This window comes from Pararge aegeria, chromosome 3 (genome assembly GCF_905163445.1).
Source record: "Pararge aegeria chromosome 3, ilParAegt1.1, whole genome shotgun sequence".
Taxonomy (NCBI): domain Eukaryota; kingdom Metazoa; phylum Arthropoda; class Insecta; order Lepidoptera; family Nymphalidae; genus Pararge; species Pararge aegeria.
In genome coordinates, this window is record NC_053182.1 from 1480136 (window position 1) to 1494948 (window position 14813).

The following is a 14813-nucleotide window of genomic DNA, read 5'->3' on the forward strand; positions in this document are numbered from 1 at the left end:
TTTATTATTGAAACTAATTAAAAGATTGTTTAAAAAAGTTCTGTCTTGGACGTCCGTGTGGCTGTTTGTGCGGATCCCGTATCTTGTGGTCACGGTAACGAGCGAAATACTTCACTTATCGAGTTGGTTTTTTTTTATAGGCTTCAGTATTTTGAGGAATAGAAACTTATTACTTTTCACGGTATAATTAGATGTAGTTTAATTATTATGTACAAATAATCTCAATTTTATTGTAATAAATGAGATTATGAGGCGTGCACTTTTGGATTTTCCAACTATTTCCATTATTAGACGTCCGTTTTATCGTCCGGGTCGTAAAGGACGTTTGGTTTGTTTTTGGTTTGAACAGTGGCGTGCACAGATGATATGCACAGGGTATACATAAGTTATAAAAAAACTTAAGGATAGGCATTGTAAGAGTTTTAAAAATCCTACCCTGAAGTATTTATAACTCGTACTGAAGATTTTCTTCATTTTATATCATCTGCATACCCTGTGCATCAGTTTTCCTGTGTGTAAAAGACGTTTGACGTCAAAGCATAAAGCTACGAGTATACCAGTACAACGTCAGTGCCACATCATTTCTGTGTGGCTTGCGCCTAATATAAACATTTTAAAACAAAATAAGTACCTATCCACCATCGATTATGGTTAGTAAAATAAACAGTAGCGATTTCAATGTAATCAGAAAGTTAATAATTTTCACACGACAAATTAAATCGGTAAACCAATAACAACTCAATGTTACATGAAATAAGACTGAATTTTAAATGGACGCATTTGCTAACAAATCATATGCTTTTATGTAAAGATCAACCTTATCTCGTTGAGATAACATACAAAATTGTGTGAATGTCGATCAAATTGCAGTATACGGAAAATGGTTGATTGATCAAAGGAATATGTGTTTTATTGTTGTAAAATTGAGGTTTTTTGTTGAATGGCAAGTGGGACGCATGCGTGAGGGATCGATCGATGAGGGCCGCCGCGACGGAGACGTCGTTGACCTAGTTGTGACGTCACTGCTGTGGTGTTGGGGTCTTTTCGACTGCCGCTTTTGCATTAGCGTGCGTTTACGCAGCGTTATTGTGAAAGCGCCATTCAGACGGTTATTTTTTTATGACTGCTAGTGGTTTCCCGTGACCTCGTCTGCTGATGTTTAATTTTTTTTTCTATAAAACCCTTTGGGTTGGGTACCAATTTTCCAATTGGGTTTGAAAAATCATTTTTGCTATTTTTATCTCAGCTTATAATAAAGTTTATATGGTATTTAATCAAAAATTTTGTGTCAGAACCCTGTGTCAGAATCACTATATGTAACTTTTTATGACCTCTTCCAACTCTTTATGATTCATAGTAAAATAATTCAAGGTCACGGTTCAAAGACAAAACGCTGTTTTTAGAGGGAAATCATCAACGAGTTCGGAAGACAGGAGTAAAAAAACAAAATTTGTACAAAATTTATGTGATATGTTTATCTACTTTTGTTTCTATTTTGTGTTAATTTTATGACAAATAATCTTCTTTTTCAATGTAATTGTTGTTGCATATTTTTTTCCGCATTTAGCAGACAGTACGTACAAAACAGTACGGCAGTCGGCAGGTCGTAACGAACATGTGATTCGGCTCACAACCGATGAGTCACGACTCATTCATGAAGCCGGAAGTCATTCCAGCCTTTCAGCGCGACCGAGTCTTTGCCCTTCTTGAATATTACATCTTTTCCTGTTAGATTACTTCAAATTGACTTGTAATTTGTAACAGAAATACACTCATGACCCTGCTTTCTGAGTCCAAGGCCGTAAATTCGATTCCCACTGAATAATTTGTGATGAACATTTGTGTTTTTCAGTGTCTGGGTGTTTATTTGTATATTATAAGTATTTATGTATATTATTCGTAAAAAAAACATTCATCAGTCATCTTTGTATTTATATATATATATAAATATATATATGTATAGTTTTTAAAGGAAAATGTGAGATGGTGATAGAAAAAAAAAATAACAACCGGCTAAGTTTGTTGTGGGCTTCTTAGACCAGGACGCGGTTGGAACCCTCGTAGCTTTTGTTTTAAGTTGACGAATTTATTTATCGCCATCAACACACTCCTATATCATATTTTACATGTAATATACGCATCAAAAGTGCCATCTATGTGCCTATTTGAATAAAGATATGAATTTGACTTTGACTTTGAACTAAGTATAGATTTAAAATAATACATCTTTCAATTTTGAAACCACAATGTTCAGAAGTGAGATAGGCTGATAATGATGTTGTTCGGAATGGGAAGTAACTTTGCCAATATTTATATTATGAATAAATAAATATATAAATATACCACAACGATAGACACGTCGCCATCTAGCCCCAAAGTAAGCGTAGCTTGTGTTATGGTACTAAGAAGACTGTTGAATATTGAGAGACTGTTATCAGATGTAGCTTAAGTTATTATGTCACCATCATCTCACTAACATGTAAACAAAAAAATAGTAGTATGGACATACGTGTGTATATTAGATACACATATAAAGAGCCTTCTGAGCCCAATTGAATAAAGCATTATTTGTCTTTGTAGGATTAAGTACTAAGCGATTTTGTTGTTTTTCACTCTCTAATTCTAACCTGATTCTTACCTGATTTACATTTTAGTTAGGATTTTTATTTTATATTATTTTTATTTCTATATTTTATATATTAATTATTTTAATCAGATATATTTATTTTGTGATTATTTTTTTTGTTTTGTTTCCTAATAATTTATTAAATTAAATAATTCATTGTAACTTAGCTTTAAATAAATTTATGTTTATACTGTTAAAAATTTACAGTAACAGACTAATAATTAACTGTAAATAATTTATAGGAATGACTTATTACATTTGAATGCATGCTGCATTAACCTGTAAATAGTTTAACATTTACTATGTGACTTATTTAAAAAAAATAATAGCAAGTAATGTATGTATGTATCTACTGTTGGTTATCCATCTATATATATAAAAGAGAAAGTGTGTGGGTACGTTCCGTATAGGCTCCGAAACGGCTAGACCGATGTCAATTAAACTTTCAGGGAATCTCCGGATTGACCTGGCGAGTAATTCTGTAAAGTTTGGTGACGATCGGAGCACTCCTATGTTTGAACTGTCAAACTGTCAAATACAGCTTTTATTTACTATGATGATATTCTATTGTTGGGTGTACATGGGTGTAGATAATGATCTTCACCCGCTCGAGAAGAGAATATAAGAGAATGAATACGGAGAGAAAGAAATGATTTAATATATTATGAGACTTAAATTAAAAATTTAATGATGTAAGTTTATTGTTTAAATAAAATAAAGCAAAATCTAGCCCGGCGAGGCGGGCTGGGTACGCTAGTTATAAATAAATAAATGCAAAGTATCAACATCATATCTGTAGTATCATATCAACGTTAATCACAGTCTGAACTGTGCTTAAGAATGTTATCAAACATTCGCGCAAAATTACTCACCTGTTTCTTTACATTGATAATAAATTTATTATTCTAATGATATTTATTTTTGACCTTTTAATAGTGACCAAATATTGGCAGAAATCTTTTTAAATTAAAAATAATAATGAAAATCATTTATTCACAAGTATAGTGACAGAAATCATAGCTAAATGTTTGGTTGAATCACTGATACCTAAACTGAGTAAAAAAACATACCATAGATATCAGTGCTCTCCCCTGTATAGTTATTTTTGATTTATAAATGAGACCAAAAATTGATTATATATGTTACTATCTGATACCAAAAATTTGATAGGTACGTACGAACTAAAACAAGGAGACCCTGATAACTGGGCAGCTATCTAGCATCTGGCGTTTAACATTAGAAAAAAATCCTTGGGATGTTTACAATGACAAACTGTTATACCTAACATAACCTAAAAACAAAAATGCATCTCCTCACTCACCCGCCTTTTCCCCGCCCTGTACCGCTGGCGTTTGAAATGGTTCATGGCCTTCGTCATAATGCACACATTTCACTTTGTTTTCCTAGTGCAAAAAGTCACTGTTTTACACACTTATCAGTACATAATCACAAATGCATTGTACGTTTTGGTTTTGGTTATAAAACTGGACGCAGAGGCGCGCGAGCAGATGTCGCGAGCTAAAAATACGGGCGTACTGGGATGCCTCGATGTGACGGTATTGGTTGGTTTTGGCGGGAGATGTACATTGAATGTCTTAGCGGGGTAATTAATCGTGTTAATTAAAGCAATCATTGATAGTAATCGTTTTGCAGTGCTGTTAAATATTGCTCGAAAGCGTATTCCAGTACTACCTATTATAAACAACTACCCGCAAGCTCAAACATCAAAGACAACCTAAACCAAAGCGGGAATAGTTTATAAATCGAATATATTATAAATTCAAACTACTAATTTGTCAATAATTTCTAGGTTTAAAGTAGTTAGGTGCACAAAACTTTTCTTAAATATTTATTTATTTATTCCCATCTTAAATTTTTGTCATTACAGGAAAAAGTTATCCTAATACGACAATGCAGCATGTTATGTAAATTTTAATAATATATATAACTAAAGTGTATAATATACACTTATATTTTATCATATTATGATAAAATCCAAATCGCTATATTTGTGAGTTCACTCAGAGTGCAACAAAATAAATCCGTCTTCTCGGCTATCACATTGAGGGTACGGAGAGTATATAGATCAACGGGTACATACCACGATAATATTTTGTATTTATGGATATTTCGACCCAGTTGCATGGATCGTGGTCACGGGACGGTCGATGGGACTCCCGTCCCGGGAGTCTCATCCCGGGCCTCTGAAATCAACAAATCGACAAATCCAAAATATTATCGTGGTATGATTAAATATTTCTTAAATATAGTTCAACGGGTGTTGAACTATATTTAAGAAATCTTGATTAACCACGAAAATCTTAGTTTAAAATCACAAAACTTTTTTTTTTGGCGTGGTAGAAAAGCTTTTTGCGACCCTTGCAGGACGGAGGTTAGTAGGGACTCCCCCCTCTATATGGGGTATACTCGAACTAAAAACCACCACGATATGCCCCTCATGTTGGCTTTGTTAGACGCCCGGGGAACCACAAAACCTGCAAAAATGAAGCAATGAAGGAATTTATGATGAGGCAAGATCTTCAATTGGTCAACAAGTTATTTCACCGATTGGTAAATGACAATGCAGTCTCGCATAGCGGGCTCACTTTGATGGCAATGGCAGATATAATAAAACCCATTTCTATCCCTGATAAGTTCCGATGCGGTATTGCACGGAAACGCTAAATAATTTAGTGTAGGTTAGGTCAGCTTTTTGAAGTTATACTTCTATTGGCGCGTTAGGTAAAAATGATGAGAGTAAATTTTTACGATGCGCGCGCACACCGAAACAAATAACCGACACCGGTGATATAATTGATTCAAATGTACAAAAATCTCAAATTTTAATGTTGAGTGAAACTTAGTTTTCGGATAACTAACTGACTATTAGTGTTCCAAATTTAATTAAGTTAACGATATCCATTTATTTAATTATGTAGAAATATTTTTTTTGAGATGTTTAAATAAACGTTATAATAACTAGATAGTTATAATAAACTTTCAATGTATGAAATATCTTTTTTCTATTGTTAGTGTCGTTTTTTCTACAATAAGGTAAAAAATAAAATTTTTGAAAAGATTTTTATTTCGTTACGCTAAAGTATAACTTCTAACGCGTGTACATAAGTACACACACGTTTTTTTTTTAATATTTTAATTATTCTGCATCAGAATTGAATGTCATTTCAAGTTTTACAGACTTGAGAGCGGAAGAAAAAGAAAGGGTTTAATGACTGGATAGCCACGGACGAAGCCTACCAGAAAATTAAATATACCAGAAAACGAATATTATAAAGAGCAAAGACTTTTTGTTCCGCTCGAATTGCTCATTAATCTAATTCACAGCGCTCACTGATTCGCCGGGGAGTACGTCGAAACCTAATCCTACTAATATTATAAATGAGAAAGTGTGGATGTTTGTTACTCAATCACGCAAAAACGGCTAAACGGATTTGGATGTAATTTGGCATGAATGTAGCCTTTGAAATGGATAAGAACATAGGCTACCTTTTATCCTGATTCCATAAGTAGTTCCCGAGGGAAAATAAAAAATTGTTTACGAGCTAAGCCGCTGGCAGACCGCTTTGAAATTTGGTATGCATAAAACCTATGGAAAAGGACATGTACTTTCTATACCGTGGTAGGATTAAAAATTGGTAACGAGCTAGTATAGACCACGCAGACGAAGTCACGGACAGAGATAGTTATTTATATTTGTAATTAGTGTTCTATTTAATTATTATTTTTAACTTTTCGTGAAATATACTGCAGGTATATAATATACACCATCGAGATGGAAAAAAGACACCAGGCTAAGTTTGTTGTGGGCTTCTTCTTAGACCAGGACGCGTTTGGATCCCTCGTAGCTTTAGTTTAAAGTTTACGAATACGGTTATTGCCAACATCTCAATGCCATGTACACATTTCTCATGTAATGTAGTTACTCATCAAAAGTGCCATCTATGGGTTTGAATAAATATATTTTTGACTTTTTGACTTTTTACTTTTACGAAACCTGCCGTGAAAAGTTTGTTATAGTATGCGAGGCTTCAATCAATATGTCTGTTCATGGTTATTTATTATTTTGAAGTGATGGTGATAACTACATTCGTTAACTTAAACCGCAAGCTTTAGGGTTTTTTTTTAAGGAAATTAGAGCAATTCATAACCAACCAAGTTTTCTTATCGTTTATGTAATCCCTAAAATTATAATAGGATTTTCTATAAGCATACGGTTTATAGATCCGCGCCATCTATTATTCTACGCTTGAACTAGAACAGCTAAATGTGGCATTCTCTACAGGGCAACTCGTAGTCACGTCCGTAGCAGAGGTCCGCTGTTTAATGTTGGAGGCGCTGCAACATAGTTAAACGTTTTCACAATAGATGTCGCCATTACAGTAATTTGAAATAAGGCTCAGCACACATCTAGAGCAGAAGTTATCAACTCTGGTATTAATATTTTTTTTAAATGTATGTATGTTCTGGCATAACTCCATCATGTCTATGCATAGATGAGCAATTTTTTTTGCTTGGAAGGGGTTATTCTGAAATGATCCCATTTTAATTACAAAAAGATCTGATACCAGGGAGGTCGTTAAAAATTCTTATGCCCAGCAATGAGACATTATAGATTATAGGTGATGTGATATAGCAATATTTTTTAAGTCTGTCAATTTCATAGATTCGCTTTTTAAAAAGACGATTTTTATTCATATCGGACCTCTGCTTTATGGACCGCAGAATGGAGTAGGTTCTCTTGTCGGTTTATTCCGAGTAACTCAAATGAGTAATGTATGGTATGTATTCATCTTCTTAAGGTCACGTATACTTGGAAGTAGTCAGAAAGGAGATTGTAAAAAAAAAACAAAATCATTATATAAATATAGCAAGATACTTTTTATAAATCTCAGTACTCCAAAATAAAGCGTACGCAATGGAGTATAAGTCTTTGGTTAGTGTTATAACTCAAAGAAAATTATAAATCATAATTAAGGATATTTAGAGCTTAATTTTTGAAATTTTGTTAAATTGAATATATTTACATACAAATTTTGCATAGCGACTAAAAACTAGCAAACGAAACTTTCGACATTTAATGGATGTACGGTATTTATATTGTACCTTATTTTTTATAGTATTATATACTAGTGGCCTGAAACTATTATACTTGTTGCCTGAAACAATAAAATAATGATTATAAGCAAACATGTATGTAACATGAAACATGGCGTGTATAGAGGGTATGTAGATGATATAAAGTAAAGAAAATCTCCAGTACGAGTTATAAAAACTTACGGGTCGGCTTTTTATAACTCTTACAAAACCTATCCTTAAGTTTTAATATATCCCTATCCTTACATTTATTTCAAGTAGGCCTAATATAAGCACTTTTGAAACGTCAAGTCATCATCATCACATCAACCCATTACCGGCCCAATACAGAGCACGGGTCAGGTCCAATGCGGATTAGTGGACTCCACACACTTTAGAACATTATGTAGAACTCTCAGGCATGCAGGTTCCGTCACGATGTTTTCCTTAACCGTTGAAGCAAGTGATATTTAAATTACTTAAAACGCACATAACTTGCTGGGATTCGAACTCGCCCCCCGAAAATGAAGTCGAGCTCGTACTCAATGCGCTATCACCGCTTTATACAATATCCAAAGATTAAATAAAATCCCTAGATATCAATAGAATAGAATAGAAAATCTTTATTGCAACACAACACAATAAGAAAAATACAAGGAAAACAGTAATAGTACTTAGTGCTAGGGTGCAAAGGCGGCCTTATCACTGAAAGTGATCTTTTAAAGGCAACCTGAGCGTATGAAGCCGATAAAAAAGTGGAAAGTGGGTGGTGCATAAAGTATGTTACAAAAAAAAACCTTACATGAACATACATTTACATATTAACTTTCAAAAACATCAATTAGTTTTTTAAGCCCGCCAGCCCACATAGGAGCTGCGTAATGGGTGTGATATCTATATTTCTTCTTAAGTGGTGGTACCATAGTTGAACATTATCATTATGCTGTAATCATCATCGTTATAAAGTCTTCAATATTTCGCAAGACCATAGTTAGCTGGAATGCTACAAACAAAATCCGACACGCGATTATGAATGAAACGACATTAAAATACACAAGCAGCCCGCATTTTGCTGGCCGCCGTCCAGAAAACGTGTTACAATCACCCAATAACGCAACGAGTATCACAAATATAGTAAATACCTACTGCCCTACACCGAATAACATATTACAATTATTGCGATTCACGAACTTTGCTTTTCTCAAACTCGCTTGGAAATACGAGCATTATTTTGACATTATTTTGAAATTGTTGTACTACCATCAATTATATCAACGTGTACTACCTACTGAACAAATGCACGAGAGCAGCGACCGGCAAGTATTGTGAATATCCATAGCTGTCGTGGTTTGGCAGCCAAATAAATTACATAGTATACTCTTCTATCTGTTCCGAAATTAAAAAATGGACGGATCTTTTACTCGGAAACACACTGTTTTTCAGAACTCCGAAATATGGCAGTCGTGAATCAAGGCTTATCAAAGGTTTATTGCAAAAAGTCGCTAAAATGTTGTTGTGAAAAACGTATTTATTTCATTTTAGAAGTGAGATCAAGGTTATTTTTTAGTTCAATTAATAAAACTGCAAAAAAAGCAATCCGCTATGCCAGGTGAAACGCCGAATCCAAAATATTACGTCACGTGTATAATATAGATTAGGTACTGCTTGAACTTCGAAAATTTCTGCGTAAGTATATCAAGTATTTCGTAATTTTAAGTTTTTTGCTATCAGCATCAAAATCCATAATCTTTACCTATAGAACAAGGACTTACTAAAGCTGTCAAAAGTCAAAGTCAAAAATATCTTTATTCAAGTAGGCCCATATAGATGGCACTTTTGATGCGTACATTACTTGGAAAATGTAGTGAGATGATGGCGATAACCATATTCGTCGAGGGTTCTAAACACGTCCTGGTCTAAGAAGAAGTCCAAAACAAACATCGCCAGGTGTTTTTTTTTGTTATCACCATCTTTAATCGTCGTTTAATATTATTAGAAGAGGAACCTGGTAAAAACCTTATTATTAACGATTACGTAGTCCTTTATACTATAATAGGACTTTACCTTAAGCTTACGTTTAATACAAACTTTGAACTTTTTTAAGAGACATTTTCAAGATGTCAATGGGTAGTATATAGTTATTATGAATTGTATGTAACCTAGTAAATTGCACTTGCTGTAATATGCCTATGACATTACGACTGCAGCCATTACACCTGACGAGCGTTGTAGTGGGAAAACATTTTATATTCATATCATTTACAATTTTTTTATTTTGACGGCCGATTGGCGCAGTGGGCAGCAACCCTCCTTTCTGAGTGCAAGGCCGTGGGTTCGATTCCCACGACTGGAAAATGTTTGTGTGATGAACATGAATGTTTTTCAGTGTCTGGGTGTTTATATGTATATTATAAGTATTTATGTATCTTATTCATTAAAAATATTCATCAGTCATCTTAGTACCCATAACACAAGCTACGCTTACTTGGGGCTGGATGGCGATGTGTGTATTGGCGTAGTATATTTATATTTATTTATTTATAATTTATATAAACATCATAGTGCAGTTTTTACACGTAACGTATTTCACCTCGACCGCGATCTTGGGGCGGCAAGGGAGAAAGATAATTTCTGAATCTTCTATGGTCTGTTCTGGGATGCTTATGACATGCTGCTTGGACACCGAAGAGGTTTGTGTTTAATGTAACAGATGTTCATGCTGAGACTGGCTAAAGGATTTACCGTCTGATTAAATTTCACGAGATTCTAATTATTGTATACCGAGACTTAAAACACAATTATTTTTAAATTAAAAAAAAAAATGACTTCTGCATACTCTCAGGAACTAAAAAGCAAAAAATGGAATTAAATTTTCTAACACAAACGCTACTATTGTGACCATAATATGATAGTTAGATATATTCCCTCGCGGACTTTCTTGTAGGTAATAATGAGTTCTTTAATCATGTAGTACATATTTTTATGTATCTTCAATACTTTTCTCAGCGCACGCCAAATAATGAACTTTATAGGCTAAAATTTTCTACTTTGGGTTACATTTTTGTTGAGCGTTTAATAACAGCTCGACCGATTTCGGCAAAACATAAATGGGACCACCTGGAAAGTATCCCCTTTAAAACAAAAAAGATTTTTTCAAATCAGTTCACGCGTCTTCGAGTAATCGGGTAACATACATAAAAAAAAAGATTCCGACCAATTGAGAACCTCCTCCTTTTTGAAGTCGGTTAAAAACAAACGTGGACCGCCGTAAGCACCTAGTTTAGAAATAGTCTGATTTCCGTTTCCTCTGAATAACCTGCCAGTTGCTGCAAACGGAACTATCAGTCAAATCATTCTGTTTTAGAAATAAAACCTCTTTAACTACTTACTTATGATATTGTCAAACTATTAGGTACCGGCCCACTATATGGCGCGAGACCTTTTCAGAATGAGAAGGGATTAGGCCACCGCGCTAGGTATGTGCGAAATGGTGGACTTCCCACGCCTTTGAGAACACTATGGGCCTCTCTCAGGCATGCAGTTTTCCCTCACCGTTCAAGCAAGTTAAACGTAATTGCTTACAAGGCACATAACCTAAATAAGTTATTGTTAGGGTTTGAACTAAGCCCCCGTAACTACTTGTGAGGCGTAAGTAGTTTAGGAGGCTTATTTTAGTTTAGGGGGGTTTAGTTTAGACTGTATTGCTTCGATTGAATTTACTTATGAAATAACAAAGTCTAGTCCTCAAACGCCTAAGCCGGGGAGTCGCTGAAGCGTGCTCCATTCACAGACAGAAGTCATTCCCTTTTCCATATATAATTATAGTTATCTAAGCACTGAAATAGACGGCGTGTCGTTCACCCGGCGACATATTTGGTTAACGTTAACTACTCTGAAAGATTCGTATGCAAGTACCTAAACGTTTTATTGATATGTCCCTGATGGTCGGGGGATTTGAGTTGCGCGGCTGTTTGGAAATATCTTTTGTATCACTCATGCGGGGAAAGTAGTTAGAACTCGCTGTTGCGGTTGAAAAAGAACCGTTTGCCCATTTTAAAATTTGAGTGCGACAAGAATAATTTGAGTGCGACAAGATACTTTCCCCGCATGAGTAATACAATATACTATTGTGCGGTTGGAATTATTATGTTTGAATACATTCATTAAAAATTTCAGCTCATGAATAAATTAGTCAACAATTTGCACTACGGGTTAGTTCTGCAAGTCCTGTCTACAAAGGTTGCCTGTAAGAGTTTGCTTGCAGCAATAAGTCCGCCTTTGCATGTCTACATTGTTTACTGTATACTTCTTCTTCTTAATACACTTTTATTGCAGTAACAGTACCAAAAACCAAGAAACATTCAGAATATTATGTAGAACTCTCAAGCATGCCGGTTTCCTCACGATGTTTTCCTTCAGCGGTAAAGAAACGCACATACCTCCGAAAAGTTAGTCGTGCGTACCGGGGATTGAACTTGGGCCCCCTAAAGGCTGGCCGAAGCTCTAACCACTAGGATACCACCGTTACGGCTACTTTGATAATGGAACCATAAATATACGACATCAAAACCTGTGAAAAAGTGTAACAGGTTCGCCACGCTATAGTGGGGGGCGACATCGGCGCGTGCGCATGCTCGGTTCGTGCGCGTGTCCCGGCACGGGGACGGGCGGTGAAAATAAGTGGAAACTTGTACGCTTCCTGAGTGCGCGCGGTCGGAGATTATACTACGTAGACATGACATTGGGTCATATAAACACAGTGTTTCCTTTCAAATTAAAATTGAAATTTAAAAGTTCATACATCACTGGCACTTCTGCAACGTTCATATATATTTGTTTTTTTTATTCTCGTTTTTTATCGATAGCCTTTTTAATCGACCCCATCTACTTATAGACCTTCCCATATTCTTATAGAAGGAGGTCCCGGGTTGTATTCCCGATAGCAGCAATTTATGAATTACCAATTTTTTTATGGGTATGTCTAGTGTTCTCTGAAGGCTTTGGCCGTGGCTAGTCACCACCCTACCGATAAACGATTTTGGTGTCATGTCGCGTAGAAACAGTTCGACATGTGGGTCTAATATTACTTGCATAGCCTTATCAAGTTAGCCTGCTATCTATTTATAGCCTGCTAGCTATATCTGTTTAGTCTGAACAAATTAGTCAACACTCTTGGCACTATACCGTTCTCTTAAAACACTTTCATTAAATATTTCAGCTCATGAATAAATTAGTCAACAATTTGCACTACGGTTTAGTTCTGCAAGTCCTGTCTACAAAGTTTGCCTGTAAGAGATTGCTTGCAGCAATAAGGCCGCCTTTGCATGGCTACATTGTTTACAGTATACTCCTTACTGTTTCTTTTCGTGTATGTTATAGTGCGATAAAGTGTTCGGGGGGGCCATCCGTTTAGTCCGTCGATTATTGTCACGCTCTTATCAGACTTCAGTTGAATGCCTACAACCTACGCGGTTGATCTATGCAGGAGCAGGGCGACACACGGCCCGGCTATTTGCGTCGCGCTGCAATAACAGTACGGATGGTATTTTTATTGCGCCGCCGGTTTTATTTCAGCTACAATTTGACTAAATAAAAATAAGGAGGCCCGAGTGGCGGGGTAATGTGACACTTCGGTAGGCATGCAGCGACGATCTCTGGTGAGATATCGATATCGATAGTTAACTACTTACTAGAGATTAACGTCGCATATATGAAAACTAAAATAAAAAATAATTAAGATTATTGTAAAATTTTGACATACACACCGAATGAAATTGAAGTATGAAAAAATTTATCAATTATTAGGTATGTACGACTGCAAATTGTTATGAACGAACACGAATGTAGAAATATAGGCTTTATTATTATTCTATTCAAAGTTGGTAAGCAAAGTTGTTATCTGTTGAATATATTATGGATATTCTTTGACAATAACAACGTTGCTAAGTTGGTAATCTATAGATTACGGATAGATTGATTATGGAAACTGGACATTAAAATGTAATTCTTTCTACTGCTACATTACCTGTTTCAAGTAAGTGTCATTGGTTTCTCTGAAAAGATCGCTATTTAGCGATAAGGCTGCCGAATTGTATACGCTGTGTTATATTGTTTTCTTGTTTTTTGTTCTTTCGTTTTTTGTGCAATAAAGTGTATTCATTAATTTATTCAAATAGTCATAGATCAATTGAGAGTAGGTTTTGGGGGAAATTGAAAACACGGCTACCTAATTGACGATGAATTTATGTTCTTTTTTGTAATTTTAAAAAGTTGAGCACAGGAAGTATTTTGTTCATTTTGAATCAGCTGCTGTTAGTAGGGATTTTATTTCCTGGTATGGGTTAGTTTTAAAGTCACGCCCAGTTTGTGCTTATGTAAGTAAGTAACTCTTATTAATGAAGTAAAACTTCACTCTAACTTTTAAATGCTATGAGCGTTTAAAGCTATTCATCCAAAAACATCGTAAAGAAGCTCGCATGCCTGAGAGTTCTCCATATTGTTTTTACAGGCGTGTGAAGACCACTTATCCGCACTGGGCCAGCGTGGTGGAGTACGACTTTACCCCTTCTCATTGCAGATGGAGACCCATACCCTATAGGTAGGCCGGTAACGGATTGATGTGAAGACGATGATGACATGATATTATTTCGACAGGTGTGTTTCTTTTCTGTTTGAATCAAAACTTAAATCTCATGTGTCATGTAAGGGAAGAGCGAAATCTTCTGGCATTTCAATTTTCATTTCATTTTAATTTCATGTGTAAATTTTATGGAATATTAGTAATTTTGGTTTTATTGATTTCATTTAACATCAGTAAATGCCTCAGCTTTCTTAAATATATTACGCCTCAAGATTAAAAAAAATAAGTAGTCAATTATATACTCTCGATAATTTAATTAACAAAACGCATCACTACAAAACTATCCACGAGTAAACTCTTATACATTGCCGCTAAAGCTCGTAAAGTTGTGAAGCAATCCTATTCAAAGCCAACGATGTACTCAAAACTTAGTAAAACTTTTGCCGAGCCTTTAATGAGAGTGCATTCACCTCAACGTATTTAAAATGAAGTGCGTTTCGGAAAATAGAAAGC

The 14813-nt window shown here is 35.1% G+C and overlaps 1 protein-coding gene across 2 annotated transcripts in view; it reads right to left on the reverse strand.

Moving 5' to 3' along the window:
* Positions 1 to 14813, reverse strand: part of LOC120637189 (voltage-dependent L-type calcium channel subunit beta-2) — a 246361-nt gene that overhangs the window by 46893 nt on the left and 184655 nt on the right. The window contains exon 1 of one of the 2 annotated variants that reach the window (XM_039908881.1): positions 3948 to 4303. The exons of the other annotated variant lie outside the window; for it this stretch is intronic. Within the exon in view, the coding sequence (XP_039764815.1) occupies positions 3948 to 4004 (57 nt within the window). The 5' untranslated portion in view covers positions 4005 to 4303. Of the gene's footprint in view, positions 1 to 3947; positions 4304 to 14813 lie in introns of those variants that run through there. 2 annotated transcript variants of the gene reach the window in all.